The sequence below is a fragment of the Sinocyclocheilus anshuiensis genome, unplaced genomic scaffold, assembly GCF_001515605.1.
Source record: "Sinocyclocheilus anshuiensis isolate Anshui unplaced genomic scaffold, SAMN03320099.WGS_v1.1 scaffold1450, whole genome shotgun sequence".
In the NCBI taxonomy this organism is placed as follows: domain Eukaryota; kingdom Metazoa; phylum Chordata; class Actinopteri; order Cypriniformes; family Cyprinidae; genus Sinocyclocheilus; species Sinocyclocheilus anshuiensis.
In genome coordinates, this window is record NW_015558640.1 from 20,206 (window position 1) to 42,438 (window position 22,233).

The 22,233-nt window shown below is 39.0% G+C and overlaps 1 protein-coding gene across 1 annotated transcript in view; it reads left to right on the forward strand.

The window, feature by feature from the left end:
• The window catches only part of LOC107680898 (integrin alpha-11-like), a 60,712-nt gene that overhangs the window by 18,556 nt on the left and 19,923 nt on the right, over window positions 1-22,233 (forward strand). Inside the window, exons 10-18 of the mRNA XM_016476970.1 lie at window positions 5,619-5,689; window positions 9,211-9,355; window positions 9,885-10,033; window positions 13,213-13,356; window positions 15,674-15,877; window positions 16,023-16,153; window positions 17,449-17,615; window positions 20,141-20,280; window positions 22,062-22,172. Coding sequence (XP_016332456.1) covers window positions 5,619-5,689; window positions 9,211-9,355; window positions 9,885-10,033; window positions 13,213-13,356; window positions 15,674-15,877; window positions 16,023-16,153; window positions 17,449-17,615; window positions 20,141-20,280; window positions 22,062-22,172 — 1,262 coding nt within the window. The remainder of the gene's footprint in view (window positions 1-5,618; window positions 5,690-9,210; window positions 9,356-9,884; window positions 10,034-13,212; window positions 13,357-15,673; window positions 15,878-16,022; window positions 16,154-17,448; window positions 17,616-20,140; window positions 20,281-22,061; window positions 22,173-22,233) is intronic.

Here is a 22,233-nt window from a genome sequence, read left to right on the forward strand (position 1 = left end):
CCACATAACAACCTCTAAAACTACTCAGAGCACCTTGCAAACCACATAACAACTTCTAAAACTACCCAGAACACAGTAGCAACTGCATAGCAACATAAAAACCACTCAGGACACCTTTGCAACCACATAGCAACCTCTAAAACTACTCAGAACACCCTAGCAACCGCATAGCAACATAAAAACCACTCAGGACACCTTTGCAACCACATAGCAACCTCTAAAACTACTCAGAACACCCTAGCAACCGCATAGCAACATAAAAACCACTCAGGACACCTTTGCAACCACATAGCAACCTCTAAAACTACTCAGAACACCCTAGCAACCGCATAGCAACATAAAAACCACTCAGGACACCTTTGCAACCACATAGCAACCTCTAAAACTACTCAGAACACCCTAGCAACCGCATAGCAACATAAAAACCACTCAGGACACCTTTGCAACCACATAGCAACCTCTAAAACTACTCAGAACACCCTAGCAACCGCATAGCAACATAAAAAGAACACATTAGCAACCTCTACAACCACTCAGAACACCCCAGCAACTGCATAGCAACATAAAAAAAACATTCGGAACACCTTAGCAACCACACAGTAACATCTAAAAAACACACATTAGCAACCACATAACAACCTCTAAAACTACTCAGAGCACCTTAGCAACCGCATAGCAACATAAAATCCCCTCAGGACACCTTTGCAACCACATAGCAACCTCTACAGCCACTCAGAACACCTTAGCAACCACATAGCAACCTCTACAGCCACTCAGAACACCTTAGCAACCACATAGCAACCTCTACAGCCACTCAGAACACCTTAGCAACCACATAGCAACCTCTACAGCCACTCAGAACACCTTAGCAACCACATAGCAACCTCTACAGCCACTCAGAACACCTTAGCAACCACATAGCAACCTCTACAGCCACTCAGAACACCTTAGCAACCACATAGCAACCTCTACAGCCACTCAGAACACCTTAGCAACCACATAGCAACCTCTACAGCCACTCAGAACACCTTAGCAACCACATAGCAACCTCTACAGCCACTCAGAACACCTTAGCAACCACATAGCAACCTCTACAGCCACTCAGAACACCTTAGCAACCACATAGCAACCTCTACAGCCACTCAGAACACCTTAGCAACCACATAGCAACCTCTACAGCCACTCAGAACACCTTAGCAACCACATAGCAACCTCTACAGCCACTCAGAACACCTTAGCAACCACATAGCAACCTCTACAGCCACTCAGAACACCTTAGCAACCACATAGCAACCTCTACAGCCACTCAGAACACCTTAGCAACCACATAGCAACCTCTACAGCCACTCAGAACACCTTAGCAACCACATAGCAACCTCTACAGCCACTCAGAACACCTTAGCAACCACATAGCAACCTCTACAGCCACTCAGAACACCTTAGCAACCACATAGCAACCTCTACAGCCACTCAGAACACCTTAGCAACCACATAGCAACCTCTACAGCCACTCAGAACACCTTAGCAACCACATAGCAACCTCTACAGCCACTCAGAACACCTTAGCAACCACATAGCAACCTCTACAGCCACTCAGAACACCTTAGCAACCACATAGCAACCTCTACAGCCACTCAGAACACCTTAGCAACCACATAGCAACCTCTACAGCCACTCAGAACACCTTAGCAACCACATAGCAACCTCTACAGCCACTCAGAACACCTTAGCAACCACATAGCAACCTCTACAGCCACTCAGAACACCTTAGCAACCACATAGCAACCTCTACAGCCACTCAGAACACCTTAGCAACCACATAGCAACCTCTACAGCCACTCAGAACACCTTAGCAACCACATAGCAACCTCTACAGCCACTCAGAACACCTTAGCAACCACATAGCAACCTCTACAGCCACTCAGAACACCTTAGCAACCACATAGCAACCTCTACAGCCACTCAGAACACCTTAGCAACCACATAGCAACCTCTACAGCCACTCAGAACACCTTAGCAACCACATAGCAACCTCTACAGCCACTCAGAACACCTTAGCAACCACATAGCAACCTCTACAGCCACTCAGAACACCTTAGCAACCACATAGCAACCTCTACAGCCACTCAGAACACCTTAGCAACCACATAGCAACCTCTACAGCCACTCAGAACACCTTAGCAACCACATAGCAACCTCTACAGCCACTCAGAACACCTTAGCAACCACATAGCAACCTCTACAGCCACTCAGAACACCTTAGCAACCACATAGCAACCTCTACAGCCACTCAGAACACCTTAGCAACCACATAGCAACCTCTACAGCCACTCAGAACACCTTAGCAACCACATAGCAACCTCTACAGCCACTCAGAACACCTTAGCAACCACATAGCAACCTCTACAGCCACTCAGAACACCTTAGCAACCACATAGCAACCTCTACAGCCACTCAGAACACCTTAGCAACCACATAGCAACCTCTACAGCCACTCAGAACACCTTAGCAACCACATAGCAACCTCTACAGCCACTCAGAACACCTTAGCAACCACATAGCAACCTCTACAGCCACTCAGAACACCTTAGCAACCACATAGCAACCTCTACAGCCACTCAGAACACCTTAGCAACCACATAGCAACCTCTACAGCCACTCAGAACACCTTAGCAACCACATAGCAACCTCTACAGCCACTCAGAACACCTTAGCAACCACATAGCAACCTCTACAGCCACTCAGAACACCTTAGCAACCACATAGCAACCTCTACAGCCACTCAGAACACCTTAGCAACCACATAGCAACCTCTACAGCCACTCAGAACACCTTAGCAACCACATAGCAACCTCTACAGCCACTCAGAACACCTTAGCAACCACATAGCAACCTCTACAGCCACTCAGAACACCTTAGCAACCACATAGCAACCTCTACAGCCACTCAGAACACCTTAGCAACCACATAGCAACCTCTACAGCCACTCAGAACACCTTAGCAACCACATAGCAACCTCTACAGCCACTCAGAACACCTTAGCAACCACATAGCAACCTCTACAGCCACTCAGAACACCTTAGCAACCACATAGCAACCTCTACAGCCACTCAGAACACCTTAGCAACCACATAGCAACCTCTACAGCCACTCAGAACACCTTAGCAACCACATAGCAACCTCTACAGCCACTCAGAACACCTTAGCAACCACATAGCAACCTCTACAGCCACTCAGAACACCTTAGCAACCACATAGCAACCTCTACAGCCACTCAGAACACCTTAGCAACCACATAGCAACCTCTACAGCCACTCAGAACACCTTAGCAACCACATAGCAACCTCTACAGCCACTCAGAACACCTTAGCAACCACATAGCAACCTCTACAGCCACTCAGAACACCTTAGCAACCACATAGCAACCTCTACAGCCACTCAGAACACCTTAGCAACCACATAGCAACCTCTACAGCCACTCAGAACACCTTAGCAACCACATAGCAACCTCTACAGCCACTCAGAACACCTTAGCAACCACATAGCAACCTCTACAGCCACTCAGAACACCTTAGCAACCACATAGCAACCTCTACAGCCACTCAGAACACCTTAGCAACCACATAGCAACCTCTACAGCCACTCAGAACACCTTAGCAACCACATAGCAACCTCTACAGCCACTCAGAACACCTTAGCAACCACATAGCAACCTCTACAGCCACTCAGAACACCTTAGCAACCACATAGCAACCTCTACAGCCACTCAGAACACCTTAGCAACCACATAGCAACCTCTACAGCCACTCAGAACACCTTAGCAACCACATAGCAACCTCTACAGCCACTCAGAACACCTTAGCAACCACATAGCAACCTCTACAGCCACTCAGAACACCTTAGCAACCACATAGCAACCTCTACAGCCACTCAGAACACCTTAGCAACCACATAGCAACCTCTACAGCCACTCAGAACACCTTAGCAACCACATAGCAACCTCTACAGCCACTCAGAACACCTTAGCAACCACATAGCAACCTCTACAGCCACTCAGAACACCTTAGCAACCACATAGCAACCTCTACAGCCACTCAGAACACCTTAGCAACCACATAGCAACCTCTACAGCCACTCAGAACACCTTAGCAACCACATAGCAACCTCTACAGCCACTCAGAACACCTTAGCAACCACATAGCAACCTCTACAGCCACTCAGAACACCTTAGCAACCACATAGCAACCTCTACAGCCACTCAGAACACCTTAGCAACCACATAGCAACCTCTACAGCCACTCAGAACACCTTAGCAACCACATAGCAACCTCTACAGCCACTCAGAACACCTTAGCAACCACATAGCAACCTCTACAGCCACTCAGAACACCTTAGCAACCACATAGCAACCTCTACAGCCACTCAGAACACCTTAGCAACCACATAGCAACCTCTACAGCCACTCAGAACACCTTAGCAACCACATAGCAACCTCTACAGCCACTCAGAACACCTTAGCAACCACATAGCAACCTCTACAGCCACTCAGAACACCTTAGCAACCACATAGCAACCTCTACAGCCACTCAGAACACCTTAGCAACCACATAGCAACCTCTACAGCCACTCAGAACACCTTAGCAACCACATAGCAACCTCTACAGCCACTCAGAACACCTTAGCAACCACATAGCAACCTCTACAGCCACTCAGAACACCTTAGCAACCACATAGCAACCTCTACAGCCACTCAGAACACCTTAGCAACCACATAGCAACCTCTACAGCCACTCAGAACACCTTAGCAACCACATAGCAACCTCTACAGCCACTCAGAACACCTTAGCAACCACATAGCAACCTCTACAGCCACTCAGAACACCTTAGCAACCACATAGCAACCTCTACAGCCACTCAGAACACCTTAGCAACCACATAGCAACCTCTACAGCCACTCAGAACACCTTAGCAACCACATAGCAACCTCTACAGCCACTCAGAACACCTTAGCAACCACATAGCAACCTCTACAGCCACTCAGAACACCTTAGCAACCACATAGCAACCTCTACAGCCACTCAGAACACCTTAGCAACCACATAGCAACCTCTACAGCCACTCAGAACACCTTAGCAACCACATAGCAACCTCTACAGCCACTCAGAACACCTTAGCAACCACATAGCAACCTCTACAGCCACTCAGAACACCTTAGCAACCACATAGCAACCTCTAAAACTACTCAGAGCACCTTAGCAACCACATAGCAACCTCTACAGCCACTCAGAACACCTTAGCAACCACATATCAAATCTAAAACCACTCAGAACACCCTTGCAACCACATAGCAACATAAAAACCACTCACAACACTCTAGTAACCAAATAGCAACATGCTAAAAACCCCTCAAAAAACACTTAGCAACATCTAAAACTACTCAGAATACCCTAACAACCACATAGCAAAATAAAAACCACTCAGAACACCCTAGCAACTGCCTGCTTACCATACACAACACACTAGCAACACTGCAGTAAATTTTGCACAGCAAAACACTAGTTACCACCAAAATCTAGTTTTCTTAGGTTTTTTTTTTTTCTTTCTTTACTTTTCTGCAGGCACCAACCAGAACGGCACGGCCTTTGGTTTGCAGATGTCTCAAGCTGGATTCTCTTCACATATCGTGGAGGTGAGTGCATCTCCATCCGTTCCAAGCAGAAGAAATATAAATATTGATACCAGAGCTAATGTGCGGAGAATTGTATTACGTACTCAGCGAGGTGCATGAAATGCTGTTATTTTGCTCTTTGCACTCTGTGATTGAGTTTCAAGCTCTTCCATTAGCCTGGAGCAGAAACTACGGCATCAGTCAAAATAAAGAGTCATTGAAAGAATGATTTGTTTACCACTCAGTGCCCATGGGAAAACAAACTTGAGGTACCGTACGTACCTTTTAAGGCCCGACAAAAGCATGAAACACCACTCTTTCAGTTAAAATAAGGCTTGTTTATGTTTGAAGCTGTTCCACATGCTGTGAGCGGCATGAAAACAGTTAAGACCATCTTCTGAGGGAAGGACTATTTTTCACGCCTTCCCTCTCGGTTGGAGTAATCCCATGCAGGAGAGGGGTTTGGGGCTCCTTTCGTGTTAAACGAAGGACAACTTATCCAAAGAAAAATAACATTTTTTCATAACTTTCACGGTTGGATTCCAGGAGCTGCTCTTGACAGTGGCAATACGCGATGGGCGATAACGTCTCGGAAAGTTTTTTTTTTTCATTCTTGACTTCTCCGAGGAAACGAGGTCCAGAGAACACATATGGTTTTGTTGAATTAGGCTCCTTGAGCGAGGAAGCTCACACAAAGACCCTCACACACGTGCCCTTGTGTTTTATGTGTACATGTGACTGTATTTGTAAAGGCCTTATTTGCTTGTGGCTGCAAATATTTTTAAAGGAATAACTTTGCTTTGTTTTATAAGGAAAAGAGTTCGGCGTTCATCAAGCCTGCAGTAAATAAAAGACCTAATCAGATGGAAATAAAGCGTTTGGAAGTTGGTTTATTAGCTTGGGCCGCTGACACGGACATGGCATACTAGATTTCACTGCTTTTGTGTTGTAAAGACTTAAAGAGCTGCCAGATCTAGAAAAAGCTCATACACTCTGTTCCAAAACCTTGCTGTCAAATGTCTACATTAGTGAAATACATGAAATTGAATAGAATCGAAAACGAAAATGAAATAAAATCTCAAAAGTGACAGTTTCGGATCACTCAAAAGGCCTTGTACGCTATACAAATAGCAATTACTGTCGATTCCAATAGAGTTTGACATTAGCACACAACGTGATACTTAAAGCACCAAAATCCAAAGAAAACAAATATTAAGTGAATTTATAATTAACATTTACTTCACATCATCTACATCTCTGAGCCTGCAATGCATTCTGGGATTGACTTTGCCACCAATGATTTTGCAGCTTCAGATTTTGGATAAAAGAAGTATCTTAGAAGGCGGCATAATAGTGCTACCTTTTATATAAAGGCAGGCACCACCTATATATATATATATATATATATATATACACACACAACAATAAATACAAAATGACAAAAACAACAAAATTACACACAAAAAACCACAACAACAAAAAAAAATAACAGTATTATTAATATGTGAACATTTTCAACCAAATTCAATCAAAATGCTGATTTATTAGAATACACTTAAATATTTCAAAGTATAGGTAAAGTAACATTTTGGTTTGTTTTACCTTTAATCTACTCCAAGCATTATCAGTTTTTGTGGTGATGCTCAAAATGCTGAAATGGATCCATGTTTGTGTTCATGTTGATGTCAATAAAATGTAATCACTATTAATTACCCTCTTTATGCTCCAGCAAAATATTAAAGAGCAAAGAAAGAGCAAACAGCCACAATATCCCTACTAACTTTATCTCTGAAACCACTGCCAATTGGTTTAGACATGAATGGTTTTTACTTGTCAGAAACTCGTTATTTACAACTTTGCATCTACCATTTCTAGGTGTGTTTTCCTCAAATAATCCACACAATTTGAGGCATCATTCATTTCTTTAGCACAAAAGTTACTGAAGTTTAATACTCCGGATTAAGTGTTTGTTCAGGGGTTTGCCTCTGCAAGCACTGTTAATAAAACGCGAATGGAACAACGCACAGAGTGTATTGGAGAGAGTTTATTGTGCAAATGTGCCATGGAACTCTGTCAAAGTGTCCACGTCGACATTGCATGAGGAAAACTTTGGCAGTGAACGCAGCGAGTTTTAGGCTTCCAGTCAGACTCACAGATGACTGCCGCTCTCGCTCACATGCATCCAGGATATCAAAGCTGGACACTTTTCTGTCCGGTTCGTCACAAAAGGGTGGTCCAGATCCCTGATATGACCACCGTTTGTACTGAAAATATCTTTCCTGTGCATTAAACTGCATACTGACCAAGTCTTCCGCTTGGAGAATATGTTTTGTTGTGTAGTAGATATTATTAGTGGTGTTCACCAAGCCAATTGTCATTACAGAGCTGTTCAGTTTACAGTCCAAACGGCACTGTGGTTAATATTAATTCATAAGACTTTCATGATTTGTTCTATACCACATAAATGACCGCAAATGTGAAGCCACTGTGGCCCCTATATTGCAACTTGTTGGAAATTTGTTCAAAACACGGTTGATTTAAAATGTACATTTGAGGTACGATGCAGTAATGATTAAAAATTGGGCAAAACAATACAATCAAAAAGGGGAAAATTGAGCTGTTTTTTTTTTTCCAGTAAGCAATCACATAATTGAAATAAAGCTGCAATCAAAAAATAGTACAGGAAAAACAAACTTAAGAAAAACTATTTTTATCATTTTAATTTTAGTTTTAGTAATTTTGCTTTTTTAAAATGTCCATATTTTATTAACTCTTATTTTTTATGTACCTCGACATAAACTAAACAAAAATTTGAAATTTTGCCTTGGCAACTAACAGAATTAAGTTGAAGTACTAAAATTACTAAAAACAGAAATAATATAAAAAACAAATTAATGACAAAAGGACATAACAAAATAGCTCAAATGAAAACTGAATATATAAAAATAAACGCTAATGTCAAATATAAAAAAATACTGCAGATGCATATAAATTTCTCTAAAACAACACAATGCAACTCTATAGGAACCCGGTAAAACCATCCAGAGCACTTTAGCAACTGCATTGCAATGCCCTGGCAACAACAAACCTACAACTTTCTTGCATTGTGCCACTGAGTTGTGCATGGGTTACTCACTTACTTTAGTTAGTTACACTAGTACTGTACATTCAGTCTGACTAGCAGAACTGGAATAGGACTACAGTATGACCGAGTGTTGAGTATAGTGGTGGTATTGGTCAGGAATGGGCAGTTCATTATGAGTTTGAATGCTAAGTCCCAGATGTTAATGCAGTGCAGAGTTTTGGCAGGAGCTCTAGGATCGGTGCGGGAGAGGTTTAGCAAAACTCTCTGTTTGCATTCTCTATACCACTGAAGTCGCTGCCAGGCCGTTTGTCATGATCCCATAACACTCATTGAGTCCTCACTGCATGAACCCAGAACTCTGATGCAACACCGTGTGTGCATTTCCCTTTCAAAAACGTACACTGGTTTATGGTAAAAGTAAATGAAAAAACTAAAGATGCAAACCATTCTTTCAAAGGACGGGATTCTGGTTGGTGCCGTCGGGGCGTATGATTGGAACGGAGCTGTTCTTATGGAGACACGTCATGGTAAAGTCATCCCAGCCAAGTCCTCTTACATGAAAGAGTTCCCTGAGGAACTGAAGAACCACGGAGCGTATCTGGGTAAGAAAATTAAACCTAATCAAGATCTGATTCCATGACTGACAAAAATTAATAGCCTACTGACCCTCAAGTTCAAAAACGACTGACTGAACCTAAAATAAATGGTTAAGAATGTTCACTCTATTCTTTACCAGTTTAATTTATGCATGCATATATTAAAACCCACCAAATTAAGATGCATTGCACCAGATTGGATTGGATTGGTTTTTGCATGCATTACAATCAAAAATGACCCGCTAACTTTGAATAGATGGAAGCATTAGGTACGTAAAGGAACATGTTCAATGAATAAAGACATAAATTTCAGTCTGTTTCTCACTCAAGTTATCATAGGTATGGACCAATTTTGAGGCATTTAAGGCTACTTAACTAGCTTAACTGGAAAACAAACTAGTATGGAAATACATGCAAGTCTCATAACTAGTCTAATCTTGAAAACTATATTAATGCTTCTTTGAATTGTGCATTTTCTCCAAGCCAGCAGGCAATATTTATCATATTTATGTATAAATTTGACGCTTGTTTCTAGGGTACATGGTGTCATCGGTGGTCTCGGCTCAACATGGTCAGCTGTATGTCGCTGGAGCCCCTCGATTTAACCACACGGGGAAGGTCATCATCTTCACGCTGACCAACAGCGGCAACCTCACCATACTGTACTCGCTCTACGGACAGCAGGTAAACCCAAGTACATACTACACTTCCATGTTTTAAAGAACTACTGTGTGTGGTACTACAAAGTACTTCCAAGAATACCATGGTACGAACCGTGGCAGTGCTCAACAATGAGGCTTACTACAAATTAAAAGCCTTATAACTGTTTTTTTTGCAAAGAAACAAAGAAATAAGTATCTGCCAAGCATTGCCAAGATCTCTAGTGTGCACACTTGAGACACTACAATAAATTGGCGATGGTGCAAGATGGCCAAGATGTACCTTTTCTACAAAATACAAGATTTAAAACTCTACTTCTACAAAATGATTAATAAAGTATGTGCAACATGTGTTTTGCTTTTTTATGTTTTTTAAGACCAGGTAAAGAAAATGTAAGGAATAAATTGAAGGGAACACAATACGTCAATATATTCTTTACATTTTAATGTCTACTGAGCATACAATGCATTGTATTAGCAACAGTTTTTGAATATACAAGTTTGAAAATACAACTTCCAACCTATCTCCATTAAAATAAATAAATCTCTAAAATATATGGAAATGACATTTACTGTACCTTCTGATCACACTGCAAAAAAACTGATTTACTTCCTCAGTATTTTAGTCGTATTCCAGTGCAAATATCTTAAAATATTCTTAAATCAAGATATATTTACTTAAGCAAAATGATATAGGTTAAAAAGTCTTGTTTTCTGAGAAATGTATCAAAATGAAGCGAGTTTCTGAATAAAAACAAATTTCTGGGTCAAAGATGAGACACATTTTGGTGACTGCATTCAATTAAATTTACATAAGTGATAGTATATTCATAGAAAGCATATTAGATGCAAGTAAAATGTCTACTTTAATGTTTCAAATAAAACATCAAATAATGTTCCGTCTTCATTCAGTGTAACAGATATATTTATCTACAAATGAAACAACATACTTATTCTGACCTGTACTTATTAAAATATTTATAAAAGAATAAGTGATCATACTAAATTGTATTATATTTTAAATGACTAAACACTTCTTGCTGACAAATGGGTAAAACCTAGTGTTTTGAAGAATAGTGATTTAAAAAGACAATTAGTTTTTGCACTGTGATCCATCCTTAAATAATCTTTTAGTCTTTTAATGTCATCTAATGATTCTTGTTCTAAATATGCCTGACAAGATTGTTTGGCATACAAACTATTGATAGACATTTTTTTTTCCGCAGTGCATATAACATTTAATACCATAACTTCATAAATTTAAGATTTCTACACCTACATACGGCCTTTTTAAGACCCGCACGAATGATAGAGCCCATGAGATAGAGCCCAAATATGTTCTTCTCCATCATTTGATAAATCACTACTGCCATTATCAGAACAAAACGTTCACATTTGCCTCTTTTAAACAAAATTCCATTTATGGCCTGCTTTCCTCGGATGGTAAATTGCACCATGGAAATAGTGGTCTTGTCAATGATCTTTAATAGGACTAATTTGCATGAAATAGTGCATGTAAAAGTGCCGCAGCTGTTCAGTGAGTGTTGTAGTGTGCCTAAACGGTGAACGTTTCCCCTGACTGCTTCCTTAATCCATCTGTCTGCATTTTTCCATCATACCTTCTCTCTCTCAAACAGTGGCATGTTTGATTAGAGAGGCACATCAGTAGATTAATGCGGACCATGTGTGCGGACAGGAGACGGCGTGTGAAGGTCTAGACTCAGTCACCCACTCCAGATGGGCAGGCATCTCTGCGGCCCATGTGCATCTCATCTGTGTGTGTGTGTGTGTGTGTGTGTGTGTGTGTGTGTGTGTGTGTGTGTGTGTGAATGGCCTACCGTTTACTGTTTCAAACGCTGCCGGTCGCCGACCACAACATTCATTTAGCCATCAACCTGTTATGCACCAGACTGTGTGTGTGTGTGTGTGTGTGTGTGTGTGTGTGTGTGTGTGAGCCCTCAGGAAAGCACTTAGACAGGAATGTGATAAAGTGCGTCTCCTGTTTTCTGGTGTTTGTAAAGCCGGCAGGAACTTTCAGGGTTGAAATGCAAGTTCAGAAGAACGGAAGAACCTGCCGCACAATGTGTCTTCCATCACTAAACTTGAAACTAAAGTTCAAGTCAATGTTTATTTGTCCATCTTACAGTAAAATTAAAATGTATGACTCTGCAAAACCATTACGAAAAATTTACAACAACTGCAAACAACTAATGAATTGTGATTTTTATTTCAAAATGTTGTCTATTATGATGCATAAATCTCAATTTTAACAATAAAAAGTAATATACAGGTAGTAATGTGCAACAACAATAATGTGAATAGTTCTGATACTGTCTTAACATATACATATAACATAGCCTAATTTATTTTTAATCATTATATGTTTAGTTTCTATTAATTTTGAAGGCTATATGTTTAATGTTTTTTATTTGCAAATCTCATTTTATTTATTTGTGAATTTAATTAATGTTTGTGAAGCTCTAAAATTTATTTGTGGATCTCATTCTATTTATTTGGAATTATGCAACAATTCCATCTCCATACATTTACTTTTGGCAACCAGCGTCAAGTTCTCCAGACAGTAAATCGGGGCAAAAATCGAGTAATGTATTCAGCCTTAAAGGTCCCATGACATGCTGCTTTTTGGATGCTTTTATATAGGCCTAAGTGGTCCCTAGTACTGTATCTGAAGTCTCTTTCCCGAAATTCAGCCTTGGTGCAGAATTTCAGCCACTACGAGCCAGTCCCACAATGAGCTTTCCTTAGGACGTGCCATTTCTGTGTCTGTAGCTTTAAATGCTAATGAGGAGGAAGGGAAGATTCCAGATTGGGCCATCTGAGCTTTCATTTTCTCAAAGGCAAAGCAGGATACCCAGGGCTCGGTTTACACCTATCGCCATTTCTAGCCACTGGGGGACCATAGGCAGGCTAGGGGAACTCATATTAATGTTAAAAAACCTCATAAAGTGAAATTTTCATGCCATGGGACCTTTAAGTAATCACAAGCTTACCATTCTCATATGGTGAATGGGAAAATGGGTGAAAAAATCCCTCAAATTGATTTACATAGAGTTGAGGTGGACTTGGGACAGTAAACAACCACTTAGCAATCATTAGTACAACCTAGAAACCACCCAAAAGAGTTACATACACTATGGCCGATGCAGATCTCAAATGCTAACAGAGTGTTTTGGTGAATTGTAGATCGGCTCATATTATGGAAGTCAGCTGGCACCGATTGATCTGGACTACGATGGATTGACGGATCTTTTACTTGTCGGAGCTCCCATGTACTTCTACAATGGGTGGGAGAAAGGCCGAGTTTACATCTACACCATCAACTTACAGGTGACAACATCCTAAACACAACACCATAATGCTTTCTCAAAGAATACGTGTTCATATTCACAGAAAGACTTGGGATACTACTACTCACACCGATTGTTTATGCAACTCTCCCTGAATCTACAGCGCCACAGCAAAATTAATTCTAGATATTTTTATTACCCGAGTGGTGAGTTTGAAGGTTGGATTGAACATGATTATGTAAAAACACCGTGTATTGAGTTGTACTTCCGGACTGCAGGTAAAAAACAAAGATACCGCAGAAAAACTGACAAATGAAACGGTTTCTTTGGTGAATCAAAAGCCTATAGCGCAACGAGCCAAGTCCGATTCGCGGGCAAATGACTCTTACGAGCTGGTTCTTTTCAGTGGCGATGCGTCCGAAATCGCGTACTGTCCGAGTTGGTACTACATTTGAATTTTAATTTACTTCAGGGCCGTTAAAACAGTACGTTCTATGGGTAGACGTGTCACTCGTATAGTTTTGAACGGGGGGAAAATGCAATGCTCAATATCGAAAATCGAAGGAAGCCCCGCCTTCTGAAGAAAAGAGCCAATCGCTAATCGGTAAAGTCATCGCGTCACTGCAGCTGCCGTTAGAAGTTGCGGTTGCTATAGAAACGCTCGCTTAGGACTGCGCATGCGCTCTGAAAAATAATTTGAGCAAAAGAAACAACATTTATGAGACCGCTGTTGTCAGATTTCATTGTCGATTTCAAATATGAAATTTAATCGTAAGCTTGGCGAGCAGTTTTTATTAGAATTTGATGTTTCGCCATTCAAAGAAATAGGAGCTGCACTTGCATCAACACCGCTTGTTTACGCACCTTTCACTGAATCTGCAACATCACAGCAAAATAAATATAAATTTTGGTTGAGCTTAGTGGTGAGCTTGTTGGCTGAATTCAGTCAGATTAGGTAAAAAGATCGTGTATCGAGTTGTACCTCCGTGAAGTTGGCCCCCCATCTAACGCAAAACGTCGGCAAAATAGTCTCAATCGTTTGTGCTCCGTTTGTGCTGTAAACATTTTCGTTTGTGCTGCTTCGGGTTTTTAGATATTAAAATAATATTTATAGGTCATTCTGAGGTCACTCGGCACCCCAACATACTCCAAATTCACCCCAAATAGTCTCGTTTGTTTGTGCTTCGTTTGTGCTGGTTTGTGCAGGTAAAAGTTTCGTTTGTGCTGCTTCGGTTTTTAAAATATTAGACATTGAATTATAGGCGATGACGTCACTCAGCCCCCCCACATGCTCCAAATTCACGAAAAATTTTCTTGTTTGAATAGAGACTTAAGATTGGACTGTGATGACCCGTTTCCACAGTTGTCAACATCACAGATCTAGTGATTTTTAAATATCTTCATTTAAAAATAAAAAATTAAACACATTTATAATGCTCTACTTTGTCTTATATTACCTTGACAGTAAATGACAAAAAAAAGAATTAGCGCTGTTGCGAGGGTGTTTCTATACAACGGGGAGTGGAGGGAGTGGGGAACAACACTATTCATTCTCTGTTATATTTTTATTTACGGGTGGGACGTGTGTCCCCACGACCCCCCACCACTTTTTGCAACATCTCGTACCTAAAGAAACATTTGAACAGAACTCCATTTGATACCAAATTCGTTGGTCTGTGTTAAACAACAGGCGAGCTATCGCTGGAACTTGTTATGGCGAGCGCTCGTTCTGGTAAAAGCACAAAACAAAAGTGCGGCTGCACTGTCTGTAGTTACGCCACTGCCTACAGCGCAACGAGCCGAGTCCGATTCGCCAGCAAATGATTCATATGAGCCGATTCTTGTCAGTGATTCATTACTAAAGCTCGACCAGTGTATGTTTCACAAACGAATGATTCTTATGATCCAACTTATTAACTGGGTTAACAGAACACAGCGCGACTAGTTTAATTTGTTTCACAAACGAATGCTTCTTACGAGTTTGTTCTTTTAATGAGTCGTTCAAAAGACCCAGGAATTACTGGTTTTAACAGTGAGTTTGAATCAGTGAACGAATCCTTCACTGAATCAACCCCGACTACTGAACAGCTTCTGTTGTTGAATTACTGTCATCGTACACTATAATTGCCGTTCATTTAGCTAGTGTTTGAAATATTATACTATATTATATATAGCTGATTGTCAACTAATTATTTTATCAAAAATATGAACTTCATCCAAATGTCTGAGATTGTATGGATGCCACTTGCTACATTATGAGGTCATGTGACAACATTGTAGCATAATTCAGGCTAGTATACTAGTATTCAATTCTGAATTAATGTCTTCTTTTCTTTCTCCCTCTGTTTATTCCACAGGGCTCTTTTATACCAGATGGGACTCTTGGACCATCAGAAAAGAGCCATGATTCTCGGTTTGGTGCGGCCATGTCCACCCTTCCGGACTTGAATGGTGACGGCTTCACTGAGCTAGTTGTGGGTGCACCACTGGAGGACAATCACAGAGGAGCCATCTACCTCTTCTACGGCAAACAAAACAGCATCCAACCCAAATACAAACAGGTAAGACTCGCGCAGCTGAGAGTCACTGATATTTAATAAACATTGCTCAACAGCATTCCAGTCGAGGCAAAATACAGGATATAATAACAGGTATGATATTTTGCACCTTATTTCTTAATTTTTAATTCTTGTCGCTCTATCTCAGAGAATAGCCGCTGGTGACATCTCTCCAGGTCTGCGTTATTTTGGCCGCAGTGTTCATGGGATGATGGATGTGAATGGAGATGCGCTCATAGATCTGTCTGTGGGCTCTTTGGGGGCCGCGGTTCTGCTTTGGTGAGCTTACACTACTTCACATGGGGCAGGTTACCTATGAACCAATAGCTCAACCTGGTGCCCATTTCCAGAGCTGTGTCTCGCAGGGTTATTATAGTTAACTAAAACTAAAACCATAAAAAACTTGAAATAAAATACACTTAAACTGAATTTTTTTTTTTTAAACATGAATTTTATTATATTTCAGCTAGTTGCCAAGACAACATTTTTCATTTTCATTTAGTTTAACCTGATACTAAGATTGTACTAAAATAACTAAAACTAAAACTGAACTAAAAAGTAATAAAAACTATATAGACAGACATATAAAAAAACTAATAAAATTAAATTAAAAATCAATATAAAAAAATGACAAATACACAACAGAATTACTTAAACTTTAAAATGAAAACAGAAAATCTAAAAAAAATATGAATATTGTTTTAAGATGAATAAAAAAAATCAGAATTTAAAAAATAACAATATCTCAAAGATACTAAAATAACACTGAGCCATGATCCCTTGTGAAAATAAAAAATAAATAAAATACTGTCTGAAGTATTATTATAATACACTATAATTCCACAAATATTCAAATGGACAGTTTTAATATGATGTAAATGGATGTGGATGTAAAACAGTGTTATTTTAGTATCACTGATATACTAATTATAGTTTTTATTAATATTTTGAATTCGTTTTTATATATTTTCCACTTTCATTTGAATTTTAGTTAAAGCTTTAGTCATTTTGTTGTGCGTTTTTGTCATTTCTTTTTTTTTTAAGTATGTTTATTTAGTTTTTATAGATTTTTATTTCAGTTTTAGTTATTTTATTACATCAAGTTAAACAAAATGAAAATGATAAATGTTGCCATGGCAACTAGCTGAAATAAACAAATTCTATTTTGTTTTTGTTTAGATATTTACTTATATCTTAATTTCGCTTCACTTTTTAAAATTTATTTAAAGTAATTAATTTTTTTTTTAATGATTTAAGTTTTAGCTACTGATAATAATCCCAAATGATCCCATAATATCTTTAATACTGTATCGTAATTGTTTTATGGACAACAATGTGATTAAATGGAGAAATATAAACAAAAATAAAAGTCTCTTGCTTCTAAAAAAAAGACCAATGTAATCTCAACATGAACTTGAATATTTCTAATCAAATTCTCCCAAGATCAAGAGATCTTTAGTTCTATATTTTTAATATATGCTAACATTGTTTAATCTCTGCCAGTTTTTATTTCTCGTTTGGGAAAATGAATCATAATGCAATGCAGTTTTATAACTTCATGTGTTTTCAAACAGGTCTCGCAGTGTCGTCCGCGTGGGGATCAGCATTTATTTTGAGCCTTCAAAAATCAATGTTTTTAATAAAGACTGCAATCGAGGAGGTCGAGAAGTGTCGTGTATGTTGGCCACAGTTTGCCTGAACGTCACGGCGCGGACACCGATGACGGATCCAAAAACAGTCGGTATGTAACTGGGCTCTATTGGCGAACTCAAAAATGACTGACCAATCGGATGGCTTAATGATAAATGCACATTTGTTGTATTTTCCAGCGTCCTGTGAGTAATATCTTTCAGATGTTCGCTCGAAAGGTCACTCCTTGATATTAGAACAGTTTTTCCTAATGCAAAGAGAAAACACTTTAATCCCAGCATTTAGAGCGAGAGGAGCCCGTGGAAACCATCATAAAACCGTGTCAGGCATCCCCTAGATCTCCCATCTGGAACATATAAGATCAGGACAGAACATAAACCTGTCTGAGAGTCACAAACAGACATAATATTCACCTTTTATCAAACGCTGGCCTTATTTTTAGTCTGGATTGATGTCTAGTTCATCCAGAAATTAAAAGTCTGTCATTTATTGTTCCAATTTCTTTAGTAGAACGCAAAAGGAGATGCTTAGTAGAATGTCGCTTAAAAAAATAATCCAATTAAGAAGGGTTTAAAACATACAAGCACAGTTCAGCTGAATGATACATTTATCCTCTTTAACTTTATGTTGTTAAACTGAATGTACAAAGCAAACTGTTAGCTGAAATATGCACAGCATGAAACACAACGCTGAAATGTGCGGTTTATCTGTCAATCAGATGTGCATGAACTGAGTTCTTATTGAACTGTCAGCAACTGAACTGCAGTGTCAAACTATTTCAAATATATTGAATTAAGCTACAAACCCATTCATAATGCACAATGTTTCCATCTAACATGTGTTATGAGCTGCAGCTCGTCATATTAATGGAGTGTTTCACTAGTTAGCAGTAAACCGGTTACCTCCCCTGAATCTGTTCTAGATTTGTGTTGGATGTTATCTTTGGAATGGAAATATGGATATTTTATTTGTAAACATCATACTTTTTTTCGCTTATGTCTGTTAATGTTATCAAACTAGCGAGTTTAGCCAGTAGTAGTGCTGACAGTGCCGTGTAAACATGACTGAAGAAGACGACAAAAGAGGAACAGACGAACCGATTCAATTGAGTGAGTAATTTACGCTGGAACCGATTCACTTGAGTGAGTAATTTACGCTGGAACCGATTCAATTGAGTGAGTCATTTACGCTGGAACCGATTCAGTTGAGTGAGTAATTTACGCTGTAACGGAATCAATTGAGTGAGTAATATACGCTGGAACCGATTCAATTGAGTGAGTCATTTACGCTGGAACCGATTCAGTTGAGTGAGTAATTTACGCTGTAACGGAATCAATTGAGTGAGTAATATACGCTGGAACCGATTCAATTGAGTGAGTCATTTACGCTGGAACCGATTCAGTTGAGTGAGTAATTTACGCTGTAACGGAATCAATTGAGTGAGTAATATACGCTGGAACCGATTCAATTGAGTGAGTCATTTACGCTGGAACCGATTCAATTGAGTAAGTCATTTATGATGTAACGGAACCAATTGAGTGAGTAATATACGCTGGAACCGATTCAATTGAATGAGTCATTTACGCTGGAACAGATTCAATTGAGTGAGTAATTTACGCTGGAACCGATTCAATTGAGTGAGTCATTTACGCTGTAACCGATTCAAGTGAGTGAGTAATTTACGCTGTAACGGAATCAATTGAGTGAGTAATATACGCTGTAACGGAATCAATTAAGTGAGTAATATACGCTGGAACCGATTCAGTTGAATGAGTCATTTACGCTGGATCCGATTCAATTGAGTGAGTCATTTACGCTGGAACCGATTCAGTTGAGTGAGTAATTTACGCTGTAACGGAATCAATTGAGTGAGTAATATACGCTGGAACCGATTCAATTGAGTGAGTCATTTACGCTGGAACCGATTCAATTGAGTAAGTCATTTATGATGTAACGGAACCAATTGAGTGAGTAATATACGCTGGAACCGATTCAATTGAATGAGTCATTTACGCTGGAACAGATTCAATTGAGTGAGTAATTTACGCTGGAACCGATTCAATTGAGTGAGTCATTTACGCTGTAACGGAATCAATTGAGTGAGTAATATACGCTGGAACCGATTCAGTTGAATGAGTCATTTACGCTGGATCCGATTCAATTTAGTGAGTCATTTACGCTGGAACCGATTCAACTGAATGAGTCATTTACGCTGGAACCGCTCCGATTGATTTAAACTCGTGACTTCGATCATTCAGTTCAAGCGATTCACTAGAAATAATAATAATAATAATTAAAAAAAACAGTTCTGAATCTCGCAATTCTGACTTGATTTCTCGCAATTGCAACTAAGTTTATATCTCACAATTCTGAGAAAAAAAAGTCAGAATTGCGAGTTTGTATTACGGGCTGAATCAAGCAAAGCAGTGCCTCACCAGTAAAGTTTAAATGCATGACTATTGTAATGGAGGTAAAGACGATTACAGCTTTATTTTGAAGAGTGTGAATTGCACTATGAACCGTATTTGCTCTTGTACAATAACTATATATTGGATAATGGGAGCATAAACAGAGATGCTGCTGTTGTTGACACTGAGATGTTGTTTTTCTGTCCAGCGCTGAGGTACAGCTTTGGTTTCGAGGAGCGCAGATATTTCCCCAGAGCCGTGTTGGACAGCACTGAAGACCCGCAGCCCAGAGACGTCACCCTGCGGCCGGACTCAGATTACTGCCTGCAAGTGCACTTCCACGTCCATGTGAGCCGCTTTCTGTGCATGTGTTCACATCGCAGTCGCTTCTATCCGTTTCAGCTCCATTTTTATCTAGCAGCTACACTGACATCTACAAGTTTGGGGTCTGAAAGATTTTAATTTTATTTTTGCAAGAAATTACTACTTTTATTCAGCAAGGATGCATTAAATTGATTAAAAGTCACAGTAAAGACATTAATAATGTTAGAAAAGATTTTGAATTTCAAATAAATGCTGTTCTTTTGAACTTTCTGTTCATCAAAAAATCCTGAAAGAAAATGTATCACAGTTTCCACAAAAAATATTATTTTTTTCAAAATTGCTAATAATCAGAAATGTTTGTTGAGCAGCAAATCAGCATATTAGAATGATTTCTGAAGATCACGTGACACTGAAGACTGGAGTAATGATGCTGAAAATACAGCTGCGCATCACAGAAATACATTACAGTTTAACAGAGATTCACATAGAATGCAGTTATTGTAAACTGCAATATTTTACAATATTACTGTTTTTACTGTATTTTTTATCAAATAAATGCAGCCTCGGTGAGCAGAGGGGGAGATTTCTTTCAAAATCATTTAGAAAATCTTATCAACCCCAACCTTTTTAATGCTTGTGTATGTAAGATATCAGTTTAGTGTCAATATACAGAAATATTTAAACGCAGAATGCTGTGATTCACCAAATATTCCAGAGGACTATGTAATAATATACAATAAAAAATATAGATTTTTATGAAATATCCACTCCAGTCATATTCAATTTACATTTACAGAACATATTTCAGTACAGAAAATTATACAGTTTCTACCATAGTTATAGTTGTTGATATTTGTTTATAGCACATATGAATAATGATTTGTATTTATGAATATTGATTTCTGTAGTGTGGGGAAAAAAACGTACAAAAACAAGAAAATTTTTCTTACCCTGTTGGCAGATATTTGTTCACTTCATTTTGACAGATTTTTAAGAAAACAAGACTTAGTAATTTTCTTTCTTAATAAATTGTACCTTGATTCAATAATGTTTTGATGAGAATGCGTGTGAAAATCATTTTTGCTGTGCTGAAATCATATCGGTAACACTTTCTATGAAGCCCATTTTTATAAGGGTATCATAAATATAAATATTTATATTAATAATCATAAATAATCAAAACAATTATAATAGATTATAAAACTTTTTTTTTTATTTGGGGTTATAACTTTTATGAGTATGATTATTTATAACACGCAATAAACACCATGTTAAATCCACTTAATTTATAATGGATTATAAGTATCATATCTTGACATTATTTATTTAAGATCTGTACAGTATCTTACTATCTTACTGAAATTACAATAAATATAGTTAAAATCAAATGTGCCGTATAACACATTCATCTGATCAGATATCTGATCTCATGGCTGTTTAAGAAAAAATATAATTTTTATTATTATTGTTGTTGTTATTAATGGTTATTAAGTGGTCTTTGTCTGCTTTAAGTAAAGTAACAAGTTAACAATGGCAAGATATGAGACTTATAATACATTATAACTATGGGAAATATAATGCATTGTAAGTTAAGTGAATGCATTGTGTTCATTATGTGTTATAAATCATTAAAGCTATAACCACAAATAAGTAAATATTATGATGCATTAAAACTGCTGTTGTGATTACTCATATTATAAGGTTTTTATAATACATTATGCATTCATTATAATGCCTTAAGGATACTCTTAAATTCGGGCTTCATAGAAAGTGTTACCATGGTTTCTTACTGTTTGTTCACACAGGAAGTGACCGACTACACACGACCCCTGATCTTCACTGTTAACATCGGCCTGCAGAGCGCAGATGAAGGGCCGGTGCTGGACGACGGGTGGCCCACCAGTCTGCAGTCAGAGGTCAGACACACACACACACTCACACTCACACACACACACACACACACACACACACACACAC